General features: G+C 45.0%; 1 protein-coding gene across 1 annotated transcript in view; it reads left to right on the top strand.

Moving 5' to 3' along the window:
- Window positions 1-26,001, top strand: part of WDFY3 (WD repeat and FYVE domain containing 3) — a 303,904-nt gene that overhangs the window by 158,428 nt on the left and 119,475 nt on the right. The window contains exon 22 of the mRNA XM_078775265.1: window positions 6,830-6,981. Coding sequence (XP_078631391.1) covers window positions 6,830-6,981 — 152 coding nt within the window. The remainder of the gene's footprint in view (window positions 1-6,829; window positions 6,982-26,001) is intronic.

The following is a 26,001-nucleotide window of genomic DNA, read 5'->3' as shown; positions in this document are numbered from 1 at the left end:
AATGCGTACGTATTATGTTGAAAACCAGATTATTCTGGATCCCTTGGCTTGATAATTCCGAAGCTGTGACGCACCAAATCGCTCAATGGAGGCCGCCATCTTGCGGATGCGGAAGTATGCATAAAAAAATTGAGAAAACATTCAATAGGAGTTTGTTTCACCCGTCTTTGTTTGAGTCACAATCTGATGCACCTCTAATGTGTCATTAAAATACTTTAAGACCAACCTCGTTATCTTCAACGAAAATCGTCACCAAACACCGGAACCAATGAGATTCGAGCATTTCAAAAATTATTTCAAAAAAGCTTATTACGCATTTCGGAGGGTGAAAACGGCGTCAAATATTCTAAAATTGACGAAGAATTATTTTTTTGAAATCTCGCGGCCGTAGGGGATAGTTTTTCACGGCCGGAAATATCCAAAGTTGAGACAGAATTCACCGAATTAATCAAGAAGGAAATTTTATCAATTTTAATCTCATCCAGAATGCAAATGGTGTCATTTTGAACTAGGTACAGTACCTACTACACCTACCAACTACCTAACCTACTGATGCCACAGTGGTGGGTAAAATAGTGGCAAGAGGCTTTGGCTTCGCCGGCTCATTGCGGCTTTGCAGTCGGGTACTAGTATTGGCTGTACACTTGCGAACAAAACTTGGGAGACGGTGCTTTGTCCTAATCCAAAGCGAAATACTATTGCCCCTTTCCGATCCCATGACGCATTGCGGTTCCGATTCGCGATAAGGTCTATGCGCTATGACCGACACTTTTTCACCTTTTTCATACCTTTTAATCAGATTTAACTTATCTTCCATCGTAACCACATTACGCTTGGAAACACAAGCATTATCCTTCTTAGGACCCATGGCTAACACAGACACAGTAAAGGAATACTGTACGTCGCCTCTGTTTTGAATGAGAACCAGCAGTTGCGCGTACGTACAGCATACTGTACGTACATTTTAATATATTTTTAATGTGCTTTTTATTGTATTTTAACTTGTTTTTTAGCTTCTTTTATTGTTAATTTATGTACTATTTTATTTATTTGAAATATATTTTTAAGGAATTTTTTTTTTTTCACGTCCGTAGGAGTGACGTAAAGTCGCACATAATGACGTTCGCTGAACTGAAATTTACTCCAGAAGAGTGGCGTAAAGTCGGATTTGACGTAGGTCGAAATGGCGTAAAACGGGGTATGACTGTATATTTATATATATGTATATATATATATGTATATATGTATATATATATATGTATATATATATGTATATATATATATGTATATATATATGTATATATATATGTATATATATATGTATATATATATGTATATATATATGTATATATATGTATGTATGTATGTATGTGTATATATATATATATATATGTATGCGTGTGTGTGTGTGTGTGTGTGTGTGTGTGTGTGTGTGTGTGTGTGTGTGTGTGTGTGTGTGTGTGTGTGTGTGTGTGTGTGTGTATATATGTATATATATATATATATATATATATATATATATTATATAATATATATTATATAATATATATTGTGAGGTGAGTGAGTGGAGAGTGGAGAGGAGTGTGAGGGATTATATAACTTTCTTGGGATTATCTTCCCGTTTTTTTGCAACCGAGTCTAACACTATGTTAGCGACTGTTAAAAACGAAATGATATATCGAATTAGAATTGAAATAAACCTGTGTGAGAGAGAAAGACAGCATGGGCCTAACTAAACAGGCCTCAAAGCCATTCGAGGTAATAAAATGGTGGATATATATATTATATATATATATTATATATATATTATATAATATATATTATATAATATATATGTTGCGGATCTCAAACGTCGGCCTTCCCCTTACCAAGGGGGGATTAATCCCCTTGTCTTTTATCTAGCCAAGTTCCTTCCGGTCAGCGCTGAATAGGGTGGTCGGCCGAATTATTCCTATTACCTAATTACCGGCGCCTCCCAGGAAGCAAGGAAATAACTCCGCCCGAACCACGGTTTTAGGTGGAAACGCCGAGCGATAGCGAGCCGTGATCCGAGCTGTTAACAGGAACTAACCCGATTTGAGCGGTGCCGAATCGTGCCACGTTTACCCAATGGAAGAAATCACTAATACGGTCGGATTAAGGAGAAAGGAAGAACAGATTGGTTTATTAACACTTTGTACAATGAAGAAAAAGAAGCAGAATACACAGTGCAGCCTTATTACAATCTTAACTTATCCCAGGACAAACGGGCCCACACACACACACACACACACACACACACACACACACACACACACACACACACACACACACACACACGGGGATGTAGATGGTTAGGGTTGATGGTCCAGGGATGGCGTCCACAGCTCGTCCCGGTCCCCGACTCATACCGTGCAGCAGATGGTCCGGCGGCAGCAGCCAGGAACTCTCCTCGTGTCGTTCGCCCGGAGCGGACAATTACAGGGCGGAATGCGGCGAAAGTAGGCTGGCGGTTACTGGCGACCACGGTCGTGTATGTAATAAATGCACTCGAACGCGCTGCTTGCTGCGTTTGCCTCATGAGGCCTCCTGAACAGTCCTCTTGCAAAGCCCATATATTCCTTCAGTCCTTATCAATTCTTTCGCACGAGAGTCCTCTTATATAACGAGTGCAGTTGCGTCAGTCCTCTTGGTAAGCGCATAAGTCCTCTATAATCCCTTTTACAATGCGCGAATTGTGCCAGTCCTGTGGAAGGGCTTTGCGTGCGCGTTTATATAGCGCTGCCCAGCGAACCCTCTGGAATTTGCCAGACGCGCACTTATCACGCCCCTTAAGCCATGCCCACCGAGCCCTGGTTGGTTTGTTGGCTCTTACCGGCTCCGCCCTTGACGTCTGCTTGACGTGGCCACACACCGACTTTGCGCTCCTCCCCCTTTTCCAGGCCTACCTCGTGGCATTTGGCTGGTTTGAGCATCCTAATGTGAGGGGCAATATGGCGCAGACTGGATGGGTGCAAAGGGGAATGTGGCGCAGACTGGATGGTGCCCAACGAGGTCGATTGGAGGGTGGGCTGCAAAATGAACGGGACCTACTCTTATTTATTTCTATACACAACGCAGGTATCACTATTGTAAATGTCCTTATCTCACATATACTATGACATAACTAATGTTCTCGGGTGGCCTACGTGTTGCATGTGGACTAACTATGGGGGCAAAACCTTTAACCTTTATTGATCATATATGTACATTCCTCAGAACCGCAACAATATTATATATATATATATATATATAGTGGGGTCCCCCGTGGGAATCCCACGGGTATGGACGTGTGTGACATTTGGACATCTTGATTTACATGCTGCACATTAAATTTTACAAAATGGTTAAAATGGTGTAATGAACACAATTTATTTATTTCACATAATATGTGACCCCTCACTCCTCTCCAACCTCACGCCTCTCCAATGCCACTCCTCCTCACACTCCTCTCCAATACCTCCTCACACTCCTCTCCAATACCTCCTCACACTCCTCTCCAATACCTTCTCACACTCCTCTCCAATACCTCCTCACACTCCTCTCCAATACCTCCTCACACTCCTCTCCAATACCTCCTCACACTTCTCTCCAAAACCTCCTCCCACTCCTCTCCAATACCTCCTCGCACTCCTCTCCAATACCTCCTCACACTCCTCTCCAACCCCTCACACTCCTCTCCAACCCCTCGCACTCCTCTCCAACGCCTCACACTCCTCTCCACTCATCGACAACCCCTCACACTCCTCTCCAACCCCTCACACTCCTCTCCAACCCCTCACACTCCTCTCCAACCCCTCACACTCCTCTCCAACCATTCACACTCCTCTCCAACCCCTCGCACTCCTCTCCAACCCCTCACACTCCTCTCCAACCCCTCACACTCCTCGACAAATCCTCACACTCCTCGCCAACTCCTCACACTCCTCGCCAACCCCGCACACTCCTTGCCAACCCCTCACACTCCTCGCCAACCCCTCACACTCCTCGCCAACCCCTCACACTCCTCTCCAACTCCTCACACTCCTCTCCAACCACTCACACTCCTCTCCAACCCCTCACACTCCTCTCCTCTCCAACCCCTCACACTCCTCTCCAACCATTCACACTCCTCTCCAATCATTCACACTCCTCTCCAATCCCTCACACTCCTCTCCAATCCCTCACACTCCTCTCCAATCCCTCACACTCCTCTCCAATCCCTCACACTCCTCTCCAACCACTCACACTCCTCTCCAACCCCTCACACTCCTCTCCTCTCCAACCCCTGACACTCCTCTCCAACCATTCACACTCCTCTCCAATCCCTCACACTCCTCTCCTCTCCAACCCCTGACACTCCTCTCCAACCATTCACACTCCTCTCCAATCCCTCACACTCCTCTCCAATCCCTCACTCCTCTCCAATCCCTCACTCCTCTACAATCCCTCACTCCTCTACAATCCCTCACTCCTCTACAATCCCTCACACTCCTCTCCAATCCCTCACACTCCTCTCCAATCCCTCACACTCCCCTCCAATCCCTCACACTCCCCTCCAATCCCTCACACTCCTCTCCAATCCCCCACACTCCTCTCCAACACTTCCTCACACTCCTCTCCAATACCTCCTCACACTCCTCTCCAATACCTCCTCACACTCCTCTCCAATCCCTCAGACTCCTCTCCAACCTTTCACACTCCTCTCCAATCCCTCACACTCCTCTCCAATCCCTCACACTCCTCTCCAATCCCTCACACTCCTCGCCAACCCCTCACACTCCTCTCCAATCCCTCACACGCCTCTCCAGTCCTTCGCACTCCTCTCCAATCCCTCACACTCCTCTCAAATCCCTCACACTCCTCTCAAATCCGTCACACTCCTCTTCAATTCCTCATACTCCCCTCCAATCACGCCTCACTTGCCTCTCCAATCGCGCCTCACTCTCCTCTCCAATCGCTCCTCACTCTCCTCTCCAATCGCTCCTCACTCGCCTCTCCAATCGCTCCTCACTCGCCTCTCCAATCGCTCCTCACTCTCCAACCCCTCGCTCCTCTCCAACCCCTCGCTCCTCTCCAACACCTCCTCACACTCCTCTCCAATCCCTCACACTCCTCTCCAATCCCTCACACTCCTTTCCAACCCCTCACACTCCTCTCCAACCCCTCACACACCTCTCCAACCATTCACACTCCTCTCCAATCATTCACACTCCTCTCCAATCCCTCACACTCCTCTCCAATCCCACACACTCCTCTCCAATCCCTCACTCCTCTACAATCCCTCACACTCCTCTCCAACCCCTAGCTCCTCGCTCTCCAACCCCTATCTCCTCGCTCACCAACCCCTCGCTCCTCGCTCTCCAACCCCTCGCTCCTCGCTCTCCAACCCCTCGCTCCTCACTCTCCAACCCCTCGCTCCTCACTCTCCAACCCCTAGCACCACTCTCTCCAACCCCTCGCTCCTCTCCAACCCTCATCGTTGTTGCAGCAGCATACTGTGCGGTTTTCCCGTCTCGTGCGGTCTCTGTGCGGTTCTTGCTACATCCTGTTCAAGTCTGCATTGACGTTCGTCGACGGACTTGTTCGCCCGTCTCATTCGTTTTCTTGCTACATCCTGTTCAAGTCTGCGTTCTTCATCGACCGTCGCATTCATTTTGGAAATGGAAGTTTCCACGCAACGCATGAATTGTCACGATCCTCAAGAGGAAGTGTCTCGTAATTATCAAATGACAAATGGCAAGTAAATTACATTGTGAAAATTAAAGATTTCAAATAAACCTATTTAAAGTGTATGCGCACATAACTAAAAAAAAAAAAAAATGAAGAAATATCTCTCGGTAATTTCCTGAAACATATTTTACTTCCGGATAATAATGTTGAATGAAATAAGAAAGAACGAAGATATATATGTCGTTTTTGTGGTGACTCTCATAAAAGGTAAAAGTAATATATGTTAACGGAAAAGAAAAAGCGAATTTTTAATATATGTCGACATTTTCCCCGAATGTTATTTTAGGCGCTGTATTTTCGTGTATCATCGTGGCGCGATTTTTATAAATATATCTTGGCAATTTCCCGTGTGTGCGTGAATGTTCTCAATTATTTCTGACACCGAGTCCAAAACCATCGATAAAAATTAAATCAGATGGTGAATTCGAGATAAAATTGTGAGGGTGACTCAATGAATGGGCTTTAGTTTACAGGCCTTTGAGAAATCATTTCGTTCTATAAACGGAAACTTTCTTGGGATTATCTTCCCGTTTTTTTGCAACCGAGTCTAACACTATGTTAGCGACTGTTAAAAACGAAATGATATATCGAATTAGAATTGAAATAAACCTGTGTGAGAGAGAAAGACAGCATGGGCCTAACTAAACAGGCCTCAAAGCCATTCGAGGTAATAAAATGGTGGATATTTGTTTACATGAAGCCTCTCCAAGAATGGGTGGAGCTATGGGTGGAGCTACTCTGCAAACGGACTAAGCCACACCCCCGGACAGACGGACAGAATCACCTTCGCCTATTATAATATAGATTATATATATTATATATATATATATATTATATATATATGTATATATATATATATATATATATATATATATACACACGTGTGTATATAGTATATATATATATATATATATATATATATATATATATATATATATATATATATATATATACAGTATATATATATATATATATATTGTTTACTGACTGCAGAACGGCTTAGTTTAAAGCACAGTAGTTTAACTGGTGAAATAATCAAATCAAATGTGATCTTTAAATGCACATTTCTGTGCTTCTGCCTGCGAATGCATATTTGCAGATAAGGAACAGAAAGGAGAACAAGCTGTTGGATCGCTGGTGCCAGAAGAACGTGTTTCTTTTGGTCTCTTTGCTTTGTCAGAGTCAAGCCTCACTGTGGCTAAGATAAGGAAAATATACAACAAAACCGACAGCAAAGCCATTGCCAAGCAGGTGGGCATCTCAGATTCATATTTTCCCTTGATCATCCAGAATTATGAAGTTGTAATCACGGAGAATGTATTTCGGTTTTGATTTTTTTCAGTGCAGAGATAAACAAATGCAAAGGAATTTTAAGGAATGATTGTATTATGAAAAGGCGGACCAGGTACGTTATGAGAGTGTGTTGTAGCACCTTCATCTGTTTGTCAAGAAAGCAACAATAACAAAAAACTGGCACCTGCAGTGTTGTCTGTCCTTTTAGATAACTTCATTTAATATTGTATAACAAAAAGCTTTCCTTCAGTTCTTTAAAATTCCAAGTGACATTCTTTCCTCGAGAATTGACAGCTTTCTCTTCAGGAGTCATGCCAGTAATTGCCAAAACCAGTATTCACTGGGCCTGATGTCTTATCATTCACTTTCAAATTTAAATCATTTTGTGATTGAAATTCATTAAATATATATGAATATATATATACAGTTATACCCCGGCCTACGTCATTAATTGGTTCCATAAGCCGTGTCGTAACTCGGTTTTTGACGTAAACCGGGCATAATGTCTTAAAAATGCCTTCACATGAAGACAAACACCGTAATTCGTAAAACTAGAGTAAATAACTGGAGGAGGCTGCGGCTTCGCCCTGAATCTTTGCCGCTCCCCGTCGGGAGTCCCTCCGTTGTTTTCTATCAGTCGGGTCTTCTCCTCGAATGGGGTGACCGGCACGGACGTGTCGACCGTGAGCTGGCTTGTGTGCCGAGTGACTACGCGGCCCGCTTCACCACTGCGTGCTTTACCCAACGTGTCCGAGCAGTTTCACCGGTGGTTGTGTCGTGTCGTCTGTGACGAACGAACGAGCTCAGGGTTCCGTGAACCCGGCCGCCCCGGGGATCGACGCTCGCCTCCGAGTCGTAGGCGTGCCCCGTCTTTCCTCGAGCGGCCGAAGTTGCTTGCTTCTTTATTTTTGGATGATGCGACATACGCAGAAACGACGACGTACAGGCAGGCATTTGCAAATCCATGCACATGTGCACATGCACACGTCGATCGGTTCTTTACAAGGATATGCATCAAGGGTATATCTACTACAAAAGTGCAGCCGCACAGCTCAGGGTTCCTGCACACTCCCCTCAACAAAGGATATGGGTTCATGGGTGGGGAGGAACGACAAAGCAGAGGTTAGCAGGGGAAGGGGCGCAAGAGTACACGTCAAAACAAGGTAATGCAACATGAGGGGTGTAGGAGAGCGAGCGGAGAAAGCTCGTCCCTAGCCGTTCGTCACCCCCCATGTCAACCGACACTACCCTTGCCCCTCCCCGTATTTACACTTTACAAATTCCGTCTCTACCGTCTTGTCTCTTTTATCCCCCTTTATGCCAAATTCATTTCCAATCCCTCCCAAGAAGGAAGAGATGGAATAAACACAATGTCTCACCCACGTCATGATGCGTCTTTCATTCCAAATCATCTGCAAAACCTGGTGTGGAGTCCTGTCACCTTGGTGAGTGGATGTGGATGGTGCGAAGAGATTTCATCCTAACTATCCTTCTAATTGACATTAAATCTTTAAACTACCCGGGGTCTTGCCCTGCCAATCAATTGGCCTCTTTACACTATGTGGTTCTAAAAACCAATTCCCATTGATCCACCCTGTGGTGCCCTACCAAATTTGGGGTCTCACTCCCCCCTTTTTTCTATCTGTGCCTTCGCACAATTTCGGGGCTGGGTCGTGTGGCTCTACCAGCAGGTCCTACTTACCTGCGCACCTCCGCCACTGAAGTCGCCACCCGAGCTTGCCTAGCTCCGTCAACGACCCTAACTCGGGGAAGGCCCTCCTGGCTCTCTCACCCCGCTGATGCCCTCTCTGGCATTGGGCTACCCGGGTCCTCTCTTAGGATCATCGGGCCCCACTGAACTCTACACTGAACGCTACCTGGCTCCCAGAGCCTACCTGCGGCCTCACCTGGCCGACAGACTACCAGTGGCGGAGTGCCCATTTAACCATACTCACTAATTAGGCCCACACGCCCAGCCATTCCACTCACTCATGCACCCCTCAAAGCAACAACTTGCTACTCCCTGCACCACAGATGTCAATTTCCAAACAATTTACCTACTCCCTCTACCTAACTTTAAACTACCCTCCCCGGGTATTCGTGAAGTGATCCATCCTCCCCCATCCACTCCTTCGCACCATGCACTCCACACCACTCAATCCACACTACTCATTCCACACACCATTTATTCCCACACACCAAGTATTCTCTCCATTTATCCACTTGCACCCCATGCAAGTCAATCACTCAACACCATTACACATATCCTCAATACACCACTCATACACTTTCTCCGGTCATCCCAGACCATTGCCTCATTTCACCAAGTTCAACGATAACCAGATTCTCACACACACAACCATTCTCAACCAATGCCTCATTTCACCAAGCCCAAGCGGCACCCACAATTACACACACACAGCATCATCTAACTAACTACTTCCCTCTAATACTTGTGCTTTCCCTGTCTTCCCTTATACTAATGTTATGTGTTCCTCCCCGACCTCCTGGTCTCGGTATACCTCCGAACCCCGGGGGAATCACGGCAGAAAAATATATATTTCCGTGTCGAAATCAATAAGGAAACAACACCAATGATTACGAACAAACCAATAATATATTATAAATCACACAGGCATAACATTACCACCAATGACAATTAAGAGTGCACTCTCTATTCCATCAGCTAGCATGCATAAAGTAACTCACAGTGTTCCAAGTGAGTGGAAAGAACCTTCCCCAATGTCTCTATATTCCCGTCTTCGAGCTCAGAGTTGGTCCCCTCCAGTGATCAACGGAACGATGTCGACTCAAAACCAGAGTCTTGTTCTGAGGGCAGGCACAGACACGCCACCCAAAATGGCACCAAGGCGCACGCGACCCAAAGCGGAGAAAAGGGTCACATGGTTAAAGTGGCACAAAGGCGCACTCACGGCGACTGGGAAATCCAACGGCCCCCTCCAGGTACGAACTTTCACTGTTCACGGTCGGCGAGCCGCAAAGTAATCGTCAGAAGCCTCGGTGCACACACACACCACAGATACGTCTGAACGCGGTGGAAACGGTTGACGAAGCAAGGAAAGTTTGCTCTGGGAAAGGAAAGCAAGGAAAGCAACCGGCTTCTTCTCCGACTTTTCTCCGCCTCCTTCTCCTCGCTCGTCGTTTTTCCAGTCCACGGTTTCCTGTATCATTTTAAGTTAACCTTTTAAACTTTAGATAGCTGTTCCTGAATAATAAACCTTTTGAGAATAATAATAATACCTAATATCAGAAACATGTCAAGTGGGTGAAAACCCCAATAACGGAAGTTACGAATCCGTAACACTAAGCACTTCCCTCGTCATTAACATCCTTCTAATCTGACTACGTCCCCTCTACCTGTATCAATGTCTCTACTTAAATCTCGGTCTCCTATTGTCATCCTTCTAAATCCCTAACAATATCCGAGCCTGCCCTCGGCTAGTTCACACTGCCAAACCCCATAAATCTACTGCTCCTTTGCCCCAACGTGAGGGATGGTAGAGCTGCCATCCCTCTACATCGGACACTATCTCCCACTATTACCCCCCAGTCCTCTCGCACTATGAGCCCCCTTCATTGGAGGTACTGGGTCCTGCCTATATATATATATACAAACGTATACTGTACGTCCGAGCCGGCATCGTCATGTTTCGCCGTTGCCACGTTACGTTGGTTGTTTTACACAGTAAAGGAACCTTTACACAGTAAAGGAATAATCACAAAAATACCAGCGAAAGGCAAAGCAAGAACGCGACCTCAGCACAGGATAAAATGCATATGGCGTCGCCTTTGTTTTGAATGAGAACCAGCAGCTATGCGTACGTATACTGTACGTACATTTTAAAATATTTTTAATGTGCTTTTTGTTGTATTTTAAATTGTTTCGATCGTTAAAACATCAACGTTAAAACAACGATCAACGATCGTTAAAACGTTAAAACATCCAATTGTTTAAATTGTTTAATTTTTTTCACGCCCGTAGGAGTGACGTAAAGTCGCACATAATGACGTTCGCTGAACTGAAATTTACTCCAGAAGAGTGGCGTAAAGTCGGATTTGACGTAGGTCGAAATGGCGTAAAACGGGGTATGACTGTATATGTGTGTGTGTGTGTGTGTGTGTGTGTGTGTGTGTGTGTGTGTGTGTGTGTGTGTGTGTGTGTGTGTGTGTGTGTGTGTGTGTGTGTGCGTGCGTGCGTGCGTGTGTGTATATATATATATATATATATATATATATATATATTGTTGCGGATTCGGGGTTCGGTGCTCCCCTTACCAAGGGGGGGGGGGGGTTAATCCCCTTGTCTTTTAAGCTGGCCGTCCCCAAATCCTGGAAATTATAACGCTCCTTTCCGGTCGAGATTGGCCAGGGTGATTGGTCAATGGAGTCCCAAATACCTGAGTGCCAATCCGACCGCAAAGCAGGGAGATAACTCCCGCTCGGACCGCAGACAAGATGGAAATTGCCGAGCGGTCTAGCAATCCGAAGCCCGAGCCATTAACAAAAGACTAGCCCGATCCTGAGCGGTTCCGAAATCGTGCCACAGGTTTTCAATGGAGAGAAAGGACAAAGACGATCGAATAGATGAAACCAGAGTAAAGGGAAGAACAAATAAGGGTTTATTAATTATGTACAAAAACCCAAAGAGGAAACGAAAGGGAAAGAATATACAAGAAGAAGAAGAAGAAGCAGGACACCTTACCTATACAGTCTTACTTAACCCCAGGACAAACAAACAGACTTACACGGGAGGGTAGTGGTAGGAGGAGAAGGGTCCAAGCAGATGGTAGGGCGTTGAGGTCCGGCTCCAGTCCAGGCTGGAGAATGGGAGGCAGCTTGCGTGTCGCTGGCGCGCGATCGGACCTCACATATGGCAGGGAGGGGGGGGGGGGGGGTAGACCTTCGCAAGTCCGTATGCGCAGTTCTCTGCTCGTGACCTCCTTACTGAGCTTCTCAGGTGTTCAGCGCCGCTTAATCATTCCTAGCGCATCTGGTAGAAACGAGCTCAACAACCGGCAACAATAGGGGTATAGAGGGCCTCAGCCTATTGCAGCAATGCGAGCACCCCCACGTCTCTCTCTGCGTGCCCTCTCTCTCTCTTCTCTCTCTTAGCACCTCCTCCTCTCAGCACTTCTCTCTCTCCTCTCAGCACTTCTCTCTCTCCTCCCTTCTCTGTGTCAAGGCGCCGCGCTTGCGCTTATATAGTGCGCTTAGAAATCAAGCCGCGTATTCTCGCACTCCGCCCACCGGTGAGCTCACCTCAGCCTTGGTTGGTTAGCGAGGGCTCACCGGCTCCGCCCCTAACAGGGCCACGCCTCGTTCTGGGCGCTCCGCCCCCTTCTTCTCCAAGCTTGACCGCGTGCGTAATGGCGGCGCTAAGGCAGCGAACGCTGCTGGCAAGGCGCGTACCACAATTTAGAGAGAGTCAAGCCGCAAAATGAATGGAATTGAAAAGGACCTATCTTATTTATAGTCCGTGGGCTGAGTAGGGTTTACATGCACCCCCCCCCCCCCCCACAACTTAACTTCCCGGGTATGTCCATGTACCCCCCCCCCACCTTAGGGGTTCGGAAAAACCATGTTAACAGAAAAAAAAACTCATTCCCTCATAGTTTGACCTCTGGTGACCTCATTAGTGACCTCATTTGCATATAACATATCATTGTAAAGAGTGTCCCAGGACAAACATTTTGAGGGGTCATATGCAACCATAGGATGACTAGGTAAAAAGTTATGGCAATTTGAATTTCGCCTACCCCTAATTTTCGGAAATCACTGACACAGGGGGGGTAACATCAAAATATGCGTGGGAGGTACCTTGGGAATGAGTTTTTTTTCTGTTAACATGGTTTTTCCTAACCCCTAGGGTGGGGGGTACATGGACATACCCGGGAAGTTAAGTTGTGGGGGGGGGTGCATGTAAACCCTACTCAGCCCACGGACTATTAATTAATATAACGCAGATTCAACTATTGGGAACACAGCCTTATCTGAAACACTTATTAAGGAAATAACTAAAGTCCTATGGTGTCCTACGTGTTGCTTGTGGACTAACTATGGGTGCGACCTTATTAAATGAAGAGAATTATTTACAAGAATTATTTACAAGTATTTACAAGTGAGGGGTTCTAAAACCGCAACAATATATATATATACTCGCAGAAGTACCCGGCATTGCCGGGAGGGGGAGGGGAACGGGGGGGGGGGGGGGGGGGGGGAGCGAGCCTCTTGGCAAAGCGAGCGATTTTTTTTTTCATAGCGTCATAGCGATTTTTTTTTCATAGCGTTTCATAGCGTCATAGCGATTTTTTTTTTCATAGCGTTCATAGCGTTCATAGCGTCATAGCAATTTTTTTTTCCATAGCGTCATAGCGTTCATAGCGTCATAGCGTTCATAGCGTCATATCGTTCTTAGCGTCATAGCGTTCATAGCGTTCATCACGTCATAGCGTTCATAGCGTCATAGCGTCATCACGTGATCGCTCTGAGCGAATCAGCGCCCACCTGCTCTGATTCCGTTGATTCCGTGCGCTGAAATGCGCTGAGGTAAATATGAATAAAAAATATGGATCGTCAAATATTTTGAGTTCGGCCATGTTCGTCCCAGGCGCAATGGCCATGTCTATGCCAAATATCAAGCACGTAAGCCTCTCCGTTTAGGAGTCTATCGGTAACATTACACACACACACACACTCACACAAACTGTTTTATTTATATATATATATATATATATATATATATATATATATATATATATATATATATATATATATATATATATATATATATATATATATATCACTCTTGATGAAGGCGAGTGGAGGTTCAGCGCACGCTGCGTTGCTGGCCGAAACGTTGAGTTTTTTTTAAAAGACAAAGCTATAGGTTGGAGAACGGAAAAATGGATATCGTGGATATAATTCCCAACCGCCGTTCATTACTATATATATATATATATATATATATATATATATATATATATATATATATATATATACAGTGAAACCTTGACTTACGAGTTTAATTCGTTCTGTGACCGAGCTCGTAACTCAATTTGCTCGTTTCTCAAATTAAATTTCCCCTTTAAAATGAATTGAAATGCTATTAATCCGTTCCAGCCCCCCAAAAACCACACCAATTTTTAAAAAAAAATATATATATAAATATATCGTGCTTTATATTTCACCTGTATGCAGCATACAAGTTGGCAGGATGGCCTGGACTGGAGGTACGCACACTTGACTCTAAACTGTCCAGCCTGGGTTTGAGTTCCGACACAGCTATAACCTGTCATGGGTGAATCACAGGCAGGGTGATTCATCAATGTGTGTACCGCTAAACCGGGCGCCCCGTTTGCGTCCCATTAGTTGTTGGATGTTAAGGATCTCACCGTGTTTTCCACAAAGAGAAGGCGAGCTATCGCCGGCACTCTGAACAAGTTGTGGCCTGGCATGCTCTTCTCCTCTGCCGTTATATACGTCCTCCTCGGCATCCTGCGAGCTGCTTCTCCGTCAACCACACAAACAACAACTTCTCCATCTCTTCATGGATAGAGGTCCGGAGCTTTGAAATAAGCGTAACGCCCTTGGCTGGCGTTATAGCCTTTATCGACTCCTTCTGCTTCAAAATCGTACATATCGTAGAAGTACTACGATCGTACTGCCTCACCAAGTCGACAACACGCACACCTCGCTCATGTTTTTCGACGATTGCGTGTTTTATATCCAAGCACATCATCCTCTTCTTCTTCTCAGTACTGCCCTTGGCACTCAATTTCTTAGGACCCATGGTTAAAACTAAGAAATTTTCCAAAATAACCAAAATGCGAAAACAAAGCAGCAGCGATATATGGCAGAGATGCTTGCACGGCAAGATAACCACGTGACCGGAACCCACCTGGTGGCGGGTGGCATAAGCTCCAAAATAACCAAAATGCGAAAACAAAGCAGCAGCGATATACGGCAGAGATGCTTGCACGGCAAGATAACCACGTGACCGGAACCCACTTGGTGGCGGGTGGCGTAAGCTCGTAACTCAGATCTCGGCTCGCATCTCAAAGCAATAAACCGCCCGAGCGACGGCTCGTATCTCGGAAAACTCGTAAGTTGGTGCACTCGTAAGTCAAGGTTTCACTGTATATATATATGTGTGTGTGTGTGTGTGTCACGCTACCAGATTCTTGTACCAGATGTTCAAATTATGGATTTCGAGTTATACCTGCAGCATTAAAGTACCAACCCTGTACCTTCATAAAATAGCAGGGTTGGTCAAATTGGGCAATTACAAATTCATTAAAACAAAAATTTAAATATTAATGTGTTCCCCAAAATGTCAAGTTTTTCAACTTTACATGCCAGGAAATCTAGAAAATTTCGCAAAAAATACCAACCAGTAATTTACAATCAGAATCAATTTCTAGGGTTTAAAGGTTTTTTCAAGCATGATGTTGGACAAGTAAAGTAAATAAAAGTACCATAAGAGTTATTAGCCGAGTGCCAATTATTTTTTTAGCACCTTGCCAATATTGTGTATTTTTCACTTTTTTCCGAGCAAATAAGTTGTGACCAGCACTGATTTTAATTGGAATTTATGGGAAACATACACGCACATGTTTCTTCTAATACTGCTGTATTTATTATGCACAGCATAATCTGCATTGAATCTTCAAGCATAATCTGCATTGCAACTGTACACAAATACTGTAAATCATCGCTTGCCATCTGTACGCTAGCCCAAGCTGTCATGCCAAAATATCAAGGTAAAATGACGAGTAGGCCTACATGTATAGAATTTTCACACACATGTTTGGTGAAGCCCCATTTACAAGACGTATGTACAAGACTAGTCAACCGTTGACTACCTGATGGTGCGTAGGCGAGATAGGAGGCACCTCCGGGACACAAAGGTGATCCCGGGGGAGGAGGCTGTTTCACAGCACCACTTGGTTGTCTGCGACATAAGGGTGAAAGGTGCGAGGAGAGCTCGGCGGGTGAAGTACCAACCGAGAATGAAGGTGTGGAGGTTGAAAGAGGTGACAGTAAGGGAGGCATTAAATGAGAGGCTGAGTAGGGTAGAGGATGATGTGGTTGAGCTTGAAAGTGGTTGGATGTCAATGAAAGCTAGTCTGTTGGGAGCCGTTGGTGAGATTTGTGGATGGACAAAAGGACCACCGAGGCACTCGGAAACATGGTGGTGGGATGATGAAGTTGGAAAGAGGATTGACGAGAAGAGGAAGAAGTTCAAGGAGTGGCAGAAGGCGAAGGGTACGGAAGCAGAAACAGCAGAGCATGAAAGTTATAAGGCAGCCAGGAAGGCTGCAAAGAAAGATAGGCCATCAGCCAGACCCCCAAAATAGGGTCCATTGGTACCAAAATGAGGGAGTAAGCCTAATATTGATTTTTGGATAGGTCTTTACCCCTAGAATATGAAAATATGTGATAGCAAATTCAACCATGTAGCTAAATGGGTGTTATCACCTCATTTTCAAAATGGCCGCCAAAATGCATGTTTTTCTATTTAAAACACCATGTTTCATATTCTTGTAGGAATTTGTAACAAATAGCATTGCGTTTTGAGATGTTTAAGACTTTACAACTCTCTTAAAGTATGAAATACATCATCTGAACTTTAATCCAAGAAGATAGAATCCAATATGGCGCCCAATTTCACAAAATGGCTGCCATCATAGCAACAACTTTATGCACAAAATATGCACGAAAATAACTGGCATTCAGTAGATGGCATTCATTTTGGAAAATTAGTAGACCTCATCACTTGGTGTGTACTATTATTTCTATTCTAATCGTATAGCATCTACTTTCTATCTACTCCGTTGCTCGTTGCTCCGACCACCGTTCCTACAGAAAAAAAAGCAAACAAAACAACAACAACGTTAAATTTTGTATGTAAAGTGGCGGCCATTATGAAAATGGGTGATAACACACATTTAGCTACATCGTTGAATTTGCTATCACATATTTTCTTATTCTAGAGGTAAAAACCTTGTCAAAAATCATTATTAGCCTTACTCCTCAATTTGGTACCGGTTGACCCCCCTAGCTGATAGCCTAAGAGGTAGCAAAGGCGCAGGAGGCATGGAGGAAAATGTTCGGAGAACGCTTGGATTTGGAAGAGGGTCAGAGAGCAGTATTCCAGATTGCAAAGCAGATAGCGAAAGAGAGGTGTGATGTGATGGGGGTGAGTTGCTTGAAGGATGAAGTGGGACAAATCGTTGTGGACCCAGATGGAATTAAAGGAAGATGGAAAAGATATATGGGAATGCTGTTGAATACAGAGAATGAATGGGATGGCAACATAGAGAGTAACCCAGTTTTAGGACCGGCAGAGAAGATAACTGAGAAGGAAGTTGAGGAAGCGATAAAAGCAATAAAAAAAAATAAAAACAAAAACAAAAAACACCTTTAGAGGCCATTTTTCCCCGCAAGCGGGGGTTGGCCTTTTTCGGGGACCGTGGTTGTTGTTGTTTTTCGGCCCCCTTTTTGAAGCAATGTTTTACGGCCGGATGCCCTTCCTGACGCCAACCCTTTTGCCGCCTTAACGACAAACAGGGAATTACCAGTGAACTGGTACTCAATTAGCCGACCTCGGAAGGATGACAGGCTGAGTCAACCCCCCTGGCGTTAATTCAGCGATCGACCGAGATTCAAACCCAGGATCCGAGGATCCTAAGCCGGCACCCGAGCCGCTAGCCCAACACCAGGAAGCGATAAAAGCAATGAAGGGTAGAAAAGCGGGAGGGCCGACGGGAGTTGTGGGAGATATGTTGAAGGCAGCAGGAAGTTGGGGTGTGAAGAGAATGACCGAGATCTGTAATCTGGTGGTGAAAGAAGGCCGCATTCCAGTGGATTGGGAACTGAGTACCCTCGTCCCTCTATACAAGGGGAAAGGTGACCCTCTGGAGTGTGGCTCGTACCGAGCGATAAAGTTATTGGAGCATGGAATTAAGGTATTGGAAAGGGTGTTGGAGAGGAGGATAAGGAAGAAAGTGAAGATCGACGAAATGCAGTTTGGATTTATGCCAGGAAGAGGAACGACAGACGCGCTTTTCATTGTGAGGCAGTTGCAGGAGAAGTACATGGAGAAGAGGAAGAAGTTGTTTCTTGGGTTTGTTGATCTGGAGAAAGCATTCGATAGGGTTCCACGCAAAGTATTGACATGGGCATTGAGGAAGTTAGGAGTGGAGGAATGGTTGATCAGAGTAGTGATGGCAATGTACAAAAGAGCGAGCACAGCTGTAAGGACGAAGGGCGGGAACAGTGGTGAGTTTGAGGTGAAGGTGGGAGTGCATCAGGGGTCGGTACTAAGTCCACGACTATTTGTAGCTGTGATGGAGGTGCTGGCTCAGAACGTAAAGGAGGGTTTACCGTGGGAGTTGTTGTATGCAGATGATCTGGTGTTGATTGCGGAAAGTATGGATGGACTGAAGGAAAACATGAACAAGTGAAGGAATGTATGGAGACAAAAGGTCTGAAGGTGAATATCGGAAAGACGAAGGTGATGGCAAGTGGTAAAGAATGTGGTGAGGTGGAAAGAACTGGGAAGTGGCCCTGTGCTGTGTGTAGGAAGGGTGTCGGAGTGAACTCCATTCAATGTACAATGTGCGCTGAGTGGGTTCATCAAAAATGTAGTGGTCTGAGAGGGTCATTAACCAGTGTGGCAGCTACATTCAAATGTAAGGTGTGCACAGAGGGAGCTGCAGATGGAGGAAATGTTGAGTTGGATCTTGGAGATGGCGTGAAGCTGGAAGGTGTGAAAACATTTTGCTACCTCGGAGACATGCTGAATGGAGAAGATGGATCAGACTCGGCAACGGTTGCTCGAGTGAGATGTGCATGGAAGAAGTTTCGGGAACTGAGTGGCGTGCTGATGATGGGAGTGTCGTTGAAGCTGAAGGGAAAGGTGTATGCTGCATGTGTGAGAAGTGTTATGATTTATGGGAGCGAGACATGGGTAATGAACGTAGAGCAGCAACGAAGGTTGGAAAGGGTGGAAATGCGAATGGTTCGACGGATGTGCGGAGTATCGTTGAGAGAGAGGAAGACAAATGATGAATTGCGAAAGATGATGGGAATAGAGCCTGTGATTGATGCTGTGAAGAGGAACAGGTTGAGATGGTTTGGTCATGTGTTGAGGAAGGATGAGAGTGACTGGTTGAGAAGAGTGATGGAAATGAATGTAGAAGGATGTAGAGGACGGGGAAGACCGAGAAAGACTTGGCTAAAGATGGTGGAAGAAGAAATGCGGGCAAGGGGGTTAACCAGGAGAGATGCAGAAAATAGGGCAAAATGGAGAAGATTGTCATGGGGATCGCAAGGCTAACCCCCGCTCTTGTCGGGAAAATGGCCTTTAAAATGCATGTTGTTGTTGTTGTTGTTGTATGTACACTAGGCTTGACTTATCCATGAAGGACAAGAAATGCATGTGGCATCAAACTACTTACACTTGAAAACCCCACAGGATATTAAGTTGGCAGCCAGAAGTGTGATTCAAATGTCAAGTCATTATCTTGTGAGCCTAATACACAAAGTACATACAAGTACAGCATTGTTCAGTAAACGATATTTTTTGTCCAGTATATGAATAAAATATCATGCACACTGGATGCACAGCACTGAGGAGCATGTGCAGGTCTTATCAATTGCACAAACTATGATGACTGTCTCAATCATTATAATGAAGATCATTATAATGATTGAGACAGTCATCATAGTTTGTGCAATTGATAAGACCTGTACATGCTGCTCAGTGCTGTGCATCCAGTGTGCATGATATTTTATTCATATACTGGACAAAGAATATCGTTTACTGAACAATGCTGTACTTGTATGGACTTTGTGAATTAGGCTCACAAGATAATGACTCAATGATAATTATCAGTCACGTATCAGTATTATTCATTATCAGTATCATTAATCATTATCTAAACAAACACGTGTGGCGCCTAGCGCGCCACCAGGTGACTGTTGCAGCGGAACCGCGGAAAATGACCGTCGAGTCCAAAGCAAAATTCAGGCTTCAACGGTCATAACAGGTAATGCCACTGTCATAGAACGAAAGATCGTATATTTTTCCGTCGATGGGTGAAATATAAGACGAAACTCTGTCCAATAAAGGTATATTTACGGAAGTTTATTGCTGATAAACGATCAAATCCGGAAGTGAAAACGGTGAAAGACGTGGCGCCACCTTTCAACGGCGGTTATACCCAGTAGATGATTAGCGCATCTGGTACAAGAATCTGGTAGCGTGACATACATATATATATATATATACTGTATATATAATATATATAATATATACAGTGGAACCTTGACTTACGAGTTTAATTCGTTCTGTGACCGAGCTCGTAACTCAAATTGCTCGTTTCTCAAATCAAATTTCCCCATTAAAATGCATTGAAATGCTATTAATCCGTTCCAGCCCGCCAAAAACCACACCAATTTTTTTAAAAATATACAGTATATATAAAAATATCTCGCGCTTTATATTTCACCTGTATGCAGCATACAAGTTGGCAGGATGGCCTGGACTGGAGGTACGCACACTTGACTCTAAAGTCTAAACTGTCCAGCCTGGGTTTGAATCCCGACCCAGCTATAACCTGTCATGGGTGAATCACAGGCAGGGTGATTCATCAATGTGTGTACCGCTAAACTGGGCGCCCCGTTTGCGTCCCATTAGTTGTTGGATGTTAAGGATCTCACCGTGTTTTCCACAAAGAGAAGGCGAGCTATCGCCGGCACTCTGAACAAGTTGTGGCCTGGCATGCTCTTCTCCTCTGCCGTTATATACGTCCTCCTCGGCATCTTTTTCCAGAAGAGCCCTGTCTCGTCACAGTTGAAGATTTGCTGGGGGATGTATCGTTCGGCTTCTATCAGTTCGGCAAAAGTTATAATAAAATCTTCAGCTGCCTTCACATCCGCCTCACCAAGTCGACAACACGCACACCTCGCTCATGTTGTTCGACGATTGCGTGTTTTATATCCAAGCACATCATCCTCTTCTTCTTCTCAGTACTGGCCTTGGCACTCAATTTCTTAGGACCCATGGTTAAAACTAAGAAATTTTCCAAAATAACCAAAATGCGAAAACAAAACAGCAGCGATATACGGCAGAAATGCTTGCACGGCAAGATAACCACGTGACCGGAACCCACCTGATGGCGGGTGGCGTTAGCTCCAAAATAACCAAAATGCGAAAACAAAACAGCAGCGATATACGGCAGAAATGCTTGCATGGCAAGATAACCACGTGACCGGAACCCACCTGGTGGCGGGTGGCGTTAGCTCCAAAATAACCAAAATGCGAAAACAAAACAGCAGCGATATACGGCAGAAATGCTTGCACGGCAAGATAACCACGTGACCGGAACCCACCTGGTGGCGGCTGGCGTAAGCTCCAAAATAACCAACATGCGAAAACAAAACAGCAGCGATATACGGCAGATATGCTTGCACGGCAAGATAACCACGTGACCGGAACCCACCTGGTGGCGGCTGGCGTAAGCTCCAAAATAACCAACATGCGAAAACAAAGCAGCAGCGATATACGGCAGATATGCTTGCACGGCAAGATAACCACGTGACCGGAACCCACCTGGTGGCGGGTGGCGTAAGCTCGTAACTCAGATCTCGGCTCGCATCTCAAAGCAATAAACCGCCCGAGCGACGGCTCGTATCTCGGAAAACTCGTAAGTTGGTGCACTCGTAAGTCAAGGTTCCACTGTATATATATATATATAAAAAGCAGTAAAGTATGTTTGTTTGTTTGTCCTCTTATAACTCGAGAACTACTCATCGCAGAGCAAAACCAAAGGCATATTCGGAATCAGTACGTCTCAGAGCAACTACAGCACACCTTAAAATTTAAAAAAACTTTGCGTTTTAAAATTATGACGTCATCAGCATATTTCGGAACGTTAATTTTTCAACTTCATATTCGGAATCAGTACGTCCCAGAGAAACTTCGTAACGTTAATTTTTCAACTTCATCCGATTGACATGGGACCAACGGCATGTGACAGAGAGTGAAACATTTATTTGACGACAATGACTTCCGACTTCCGGGTTCGGAATGCGGGACCAATGCCATTTGACAGGGAATAAAAAATAAATGTGACATTCAATTGACGACAATGACTTCCGACTTGACTCCCCCCTCCCCCCTCCCCTCTCCCCTCCACTCTCCCCCTCCCCCCTCCCCCCTCCCCTCTCCCCTCCCCCCTCTTCCTTCCCCTCTCCCCCTCCCCTCCCCCCTCCCCCTCCCCTTCTCCCCTCCCACCCCCTCCCCCTCCCATCCCTCCCCCTCCCCTCCCATCCCCCCCTCTTCTCCCCTCTCCCCCTCCCCCTCCCCCTCCCCCTCTTCTCCCCTCTCCCCCTCCCCCTCTTCTCCCCTCTCCCCCTCCCCCTCTTCTCCCCTCTCCCCCTCCCCCTACCCCTCTTCTCCCTCTCCCCTCCCCCTCCCCCTCTTCTCCCCTCCCCCCTCTTCTCCCCTCCCCCCCGTTCCCCTCCCCTCCCCCCTCCCCTCCCCTCCCCCGCCCGGCAATGCCGGGTACTTCTGCTAGTATATTATAAAATAGGAGTGTCTGTCCATCCGTCCCCAAACTACTCCCTCGGTTTTGGGGCTAGCCCCGCCAAACCTCATGTGGAACGTTTTGGGGTCCCAGCGGATGTTCAAAGGTAGGTAGGAGGTTTCAAAAATTCCTCAATAAAATTATGATTTTGAAATTAACTTGGTACGAACCTGCCGCGAATCCGGAAACCCGATGTGTGGTGTACCAATATGGCGGCCCACCATCTTGGTCATCCCACTGCACGTCACTGGGTTTGTAACATAAGCAGGACTCCGATGTTAGGCCATCCGGTTTGCGCCGGAAGTCTGTTTATTTTTCTGGGTCCCTCGGGACAACCAACAACAACAACCAACAACAACAACCATGTAGTTGATTCTCAATTGCAGGCACTTCAAACATACATTACATCTTTCCCCTCAAGATGGAAAAGTGCAGTGACCAAGTTATTGTTACACGAGCAAATAGTACAGATACAAACCAATGCAGTAAGAAAAGTAGAAGCAGAGATCGTTTGAAAAGTCCAACTTTGTCCAAAACCATAAACAACAGATCAAACTCGTAAATGCACATTACATTGCAACAAATCAAATCCACCTCAGTGTTATCAAACATCCAATATTTTTAAGGATAATATTTACAGTTCACGACAAGTCGAGTCTGTCTGGTCGACGACTGATATGACCACTTCGTGTCCAAGTTACGCACGGGGTAACTGAGTGTGGACACTGGCTGGGTGACTGCTCTGCCAGGCTCATCCAGATCTACAGAAGGTGCAGTATCACAACCTGGAGGCTTCAAGTCAGACGAACAGCTTGAGCCATCATGGACCTCACTGGAACCGTTATCAGTATCGACGAAAGACCAATCGAGGGCAGCACCCTCATTGGCTACACTGGTGCTCTTACGTAAATGTCGACGGTTACAGCGCTAAGCATCACCCATTTCTCTGGACCGAACAATGTACGAACATGGCTCGGAATGCTGCTTCACAATCACACCTGGTATCCACCGTTTGGAACCCGTAGGAGGCTCCATTCTAACTTCATCATTCGGATGTAATGGTGGAAGATCTTTGACCATGTGACGATCATGGTAGAACTTCTGCTTCGCTTTTCGATGTTGAAGTGTCTTTTAACAGTATCACGGTCGTAAGCCATAGGCACCAGAAGACCTCGGGCAATGGGAAGGGTATTCCTCGGACATCTTCCCATCAGTAGTGGAGCCGGCGATAGGTGAATGCTTTCCAATGGTGTTGTCCGATAATCCAGCAAGGCCAGGTGCTTGTCTGTAGATTTTCAGCAGAGTTGTTTAACAATTTGTACAGCCCTAATGACTTCTCCATTTGAACGTGGATATCTGGGACTAGACGTTCTAAGAATGATTCCGTGATCTTTGCAGAATTTTCTCACAAGTTGTGAGTTGTACATAGTCCCATTATCACTCCGTAGAGTCTCCGGTAGACCATGTCGACTGAACTGTGCTTTTCGTCGCTCAAGAGTTGTACTACAGCGTAAATCCTTTACTTCATCCACCTCAATGAATCTGGAGTAATAGCCAACCGTTATCAAGTATGTCTTTGCATCAAACTGGAACGGATCTGTTCCAATTTCACTCCAAGGTAGATCTGGTGAGGAGTTGGTTTCAGGGGTTCAGAAGGCAGGCGATTTTGATAGTCTGCGCACTTGGAACAGGTCTGAACAGTTTGCTCTATGTCCGCATTCATGGCAGGGCAGTAAAGAACCTCCTGGCTCATTGCTTACATTTGACTATTCCGAGATGTGATTCGTGAATCAGGCTCAGCATATGGGGTCTCAGAGTAGGTGGGACGACAATTTGCATGCCTTTGTATAGGATGCCATCCGTTACTGAAAGTTCACTCCGGGAATCCCAGTATGGTCGAAGACAGGGTGATACACCTTGTCTGGTATCTGGCCAGAATCTTCACTTCTGATCACTTCTGAAATTCTGTCAATTACAGTCAAATTGTCAAAAATTGTCTTATCTGTCAATTAATTACAAAATGTCAATATATACAAATCATTACAATCACTTCTGACACCATATAACATAAGCAGGACTCCAATGTTAGGCCATCCGGTCAGCGCCATTTTTCTGGGTCCCTCGGGACAACCAACAACAACAACAACCAACAACAACAACCAACAACAACAACCATGCAGTTGCTTCTCAATTGCAGGCACTTCAAACATACATTACAGGGTTCTTAAGCCGCCATTTTGTTTCGGCCTACTCAAACGTGCCTTGCTTTGGAAACAATCGATTATCATTACATAATTGAAGCATATCATCAAAATCTGGATTCTGATATGAGGATTGGATGCTGTAAACCAAATAATTTCCAAATCTGGAGTGAAATCTGACAATTTACCATATCTGCGATTTTATTACCAAGTGTATAAATGCATTTATTTAAGCGAGGCTGTGATTCTCATTCTGGGTTTAGTTTTTTTTAAACTTAATAATCGTTTTTAACTTAATTCTTACTTCCATGGGAGCTGCTTGGAGATCCGTGTGGAAGAACCTGACTGGCCTGCACAGAGTCTGACCTCAACCCCATCAAACACCTTTGGGATGAATTGGAACGCCGACTGTGAGCCAGGCCTAATCGCCCAACATCAGTGCCTGACCTCACTAATGCTCTTGTGACTGAATGGAAGCAAATCCCCGCAGCAATGTTCCAACATCTAGTTGAAAGCCTTCCCAGAAGAGTGGAGGCTGTTATAACAGCTAAGGGGGGGACCAACTCCATATTAATGCCCTCATTTTGGAATGAGATGTGTGATGTTCGGGTGTCCACATACTTTTGGTCATGTAGTATATATATATATATATATATATATATATATATATATATATATATATATATATATATATATATATATATATATATATATATATATATATATATATATATATATATATATATATATATATATATATATATATATATATATATATATATATACACACTCTACCGGTCAAAAGTTTTAGAACACATCGATTTGAAATTTAAGCAATTCAAGTCCAGTGAATCACCTGAAATGGTACAAAGGTGAGCAGTAAACTGCTCGAGATTAAACAAAATTGTTTAGGTTAGCAAAAACGGGGAAATAATGTAAATTTCACAGTTATATTGTAAAAAAAAAAAGGCCTTCTTCAGGGAACAAGTAATGGGTTAACACCTTACAGCTGTTCTGCAGCAATGTAAATAAATTAAGCCTTGAAAGTTGATGCAAACAATTCCTGCAGGTGTCCCAACCTCTGCTGATTACTTAATTACAAACCCCCTGTCTGTATAAAAGCAGTATTTGAACAGACTTATTACACCCTCTGAAGCATTATT

This window comes from Myxine glutinosa, chromosome 4, assembly GCF_964187855.1.
Source record: "Myxine glutinosa chromosome 4, kmMyxGlut1.1, whole genome shotgun sequence".
Classification (NCBI taxonomy): domain Eukaryota; kingdom Metazoa; phylum Chordata; class Myxini; order Myxiniformes; family Myxinidae; genus Myxine; species Myxine glutinosa.
The sequence above is the reverse complement of the archived record's forward strand: the minus strand, read 5'-3'. Positions and strand labels throughout refer to the sequence as shown.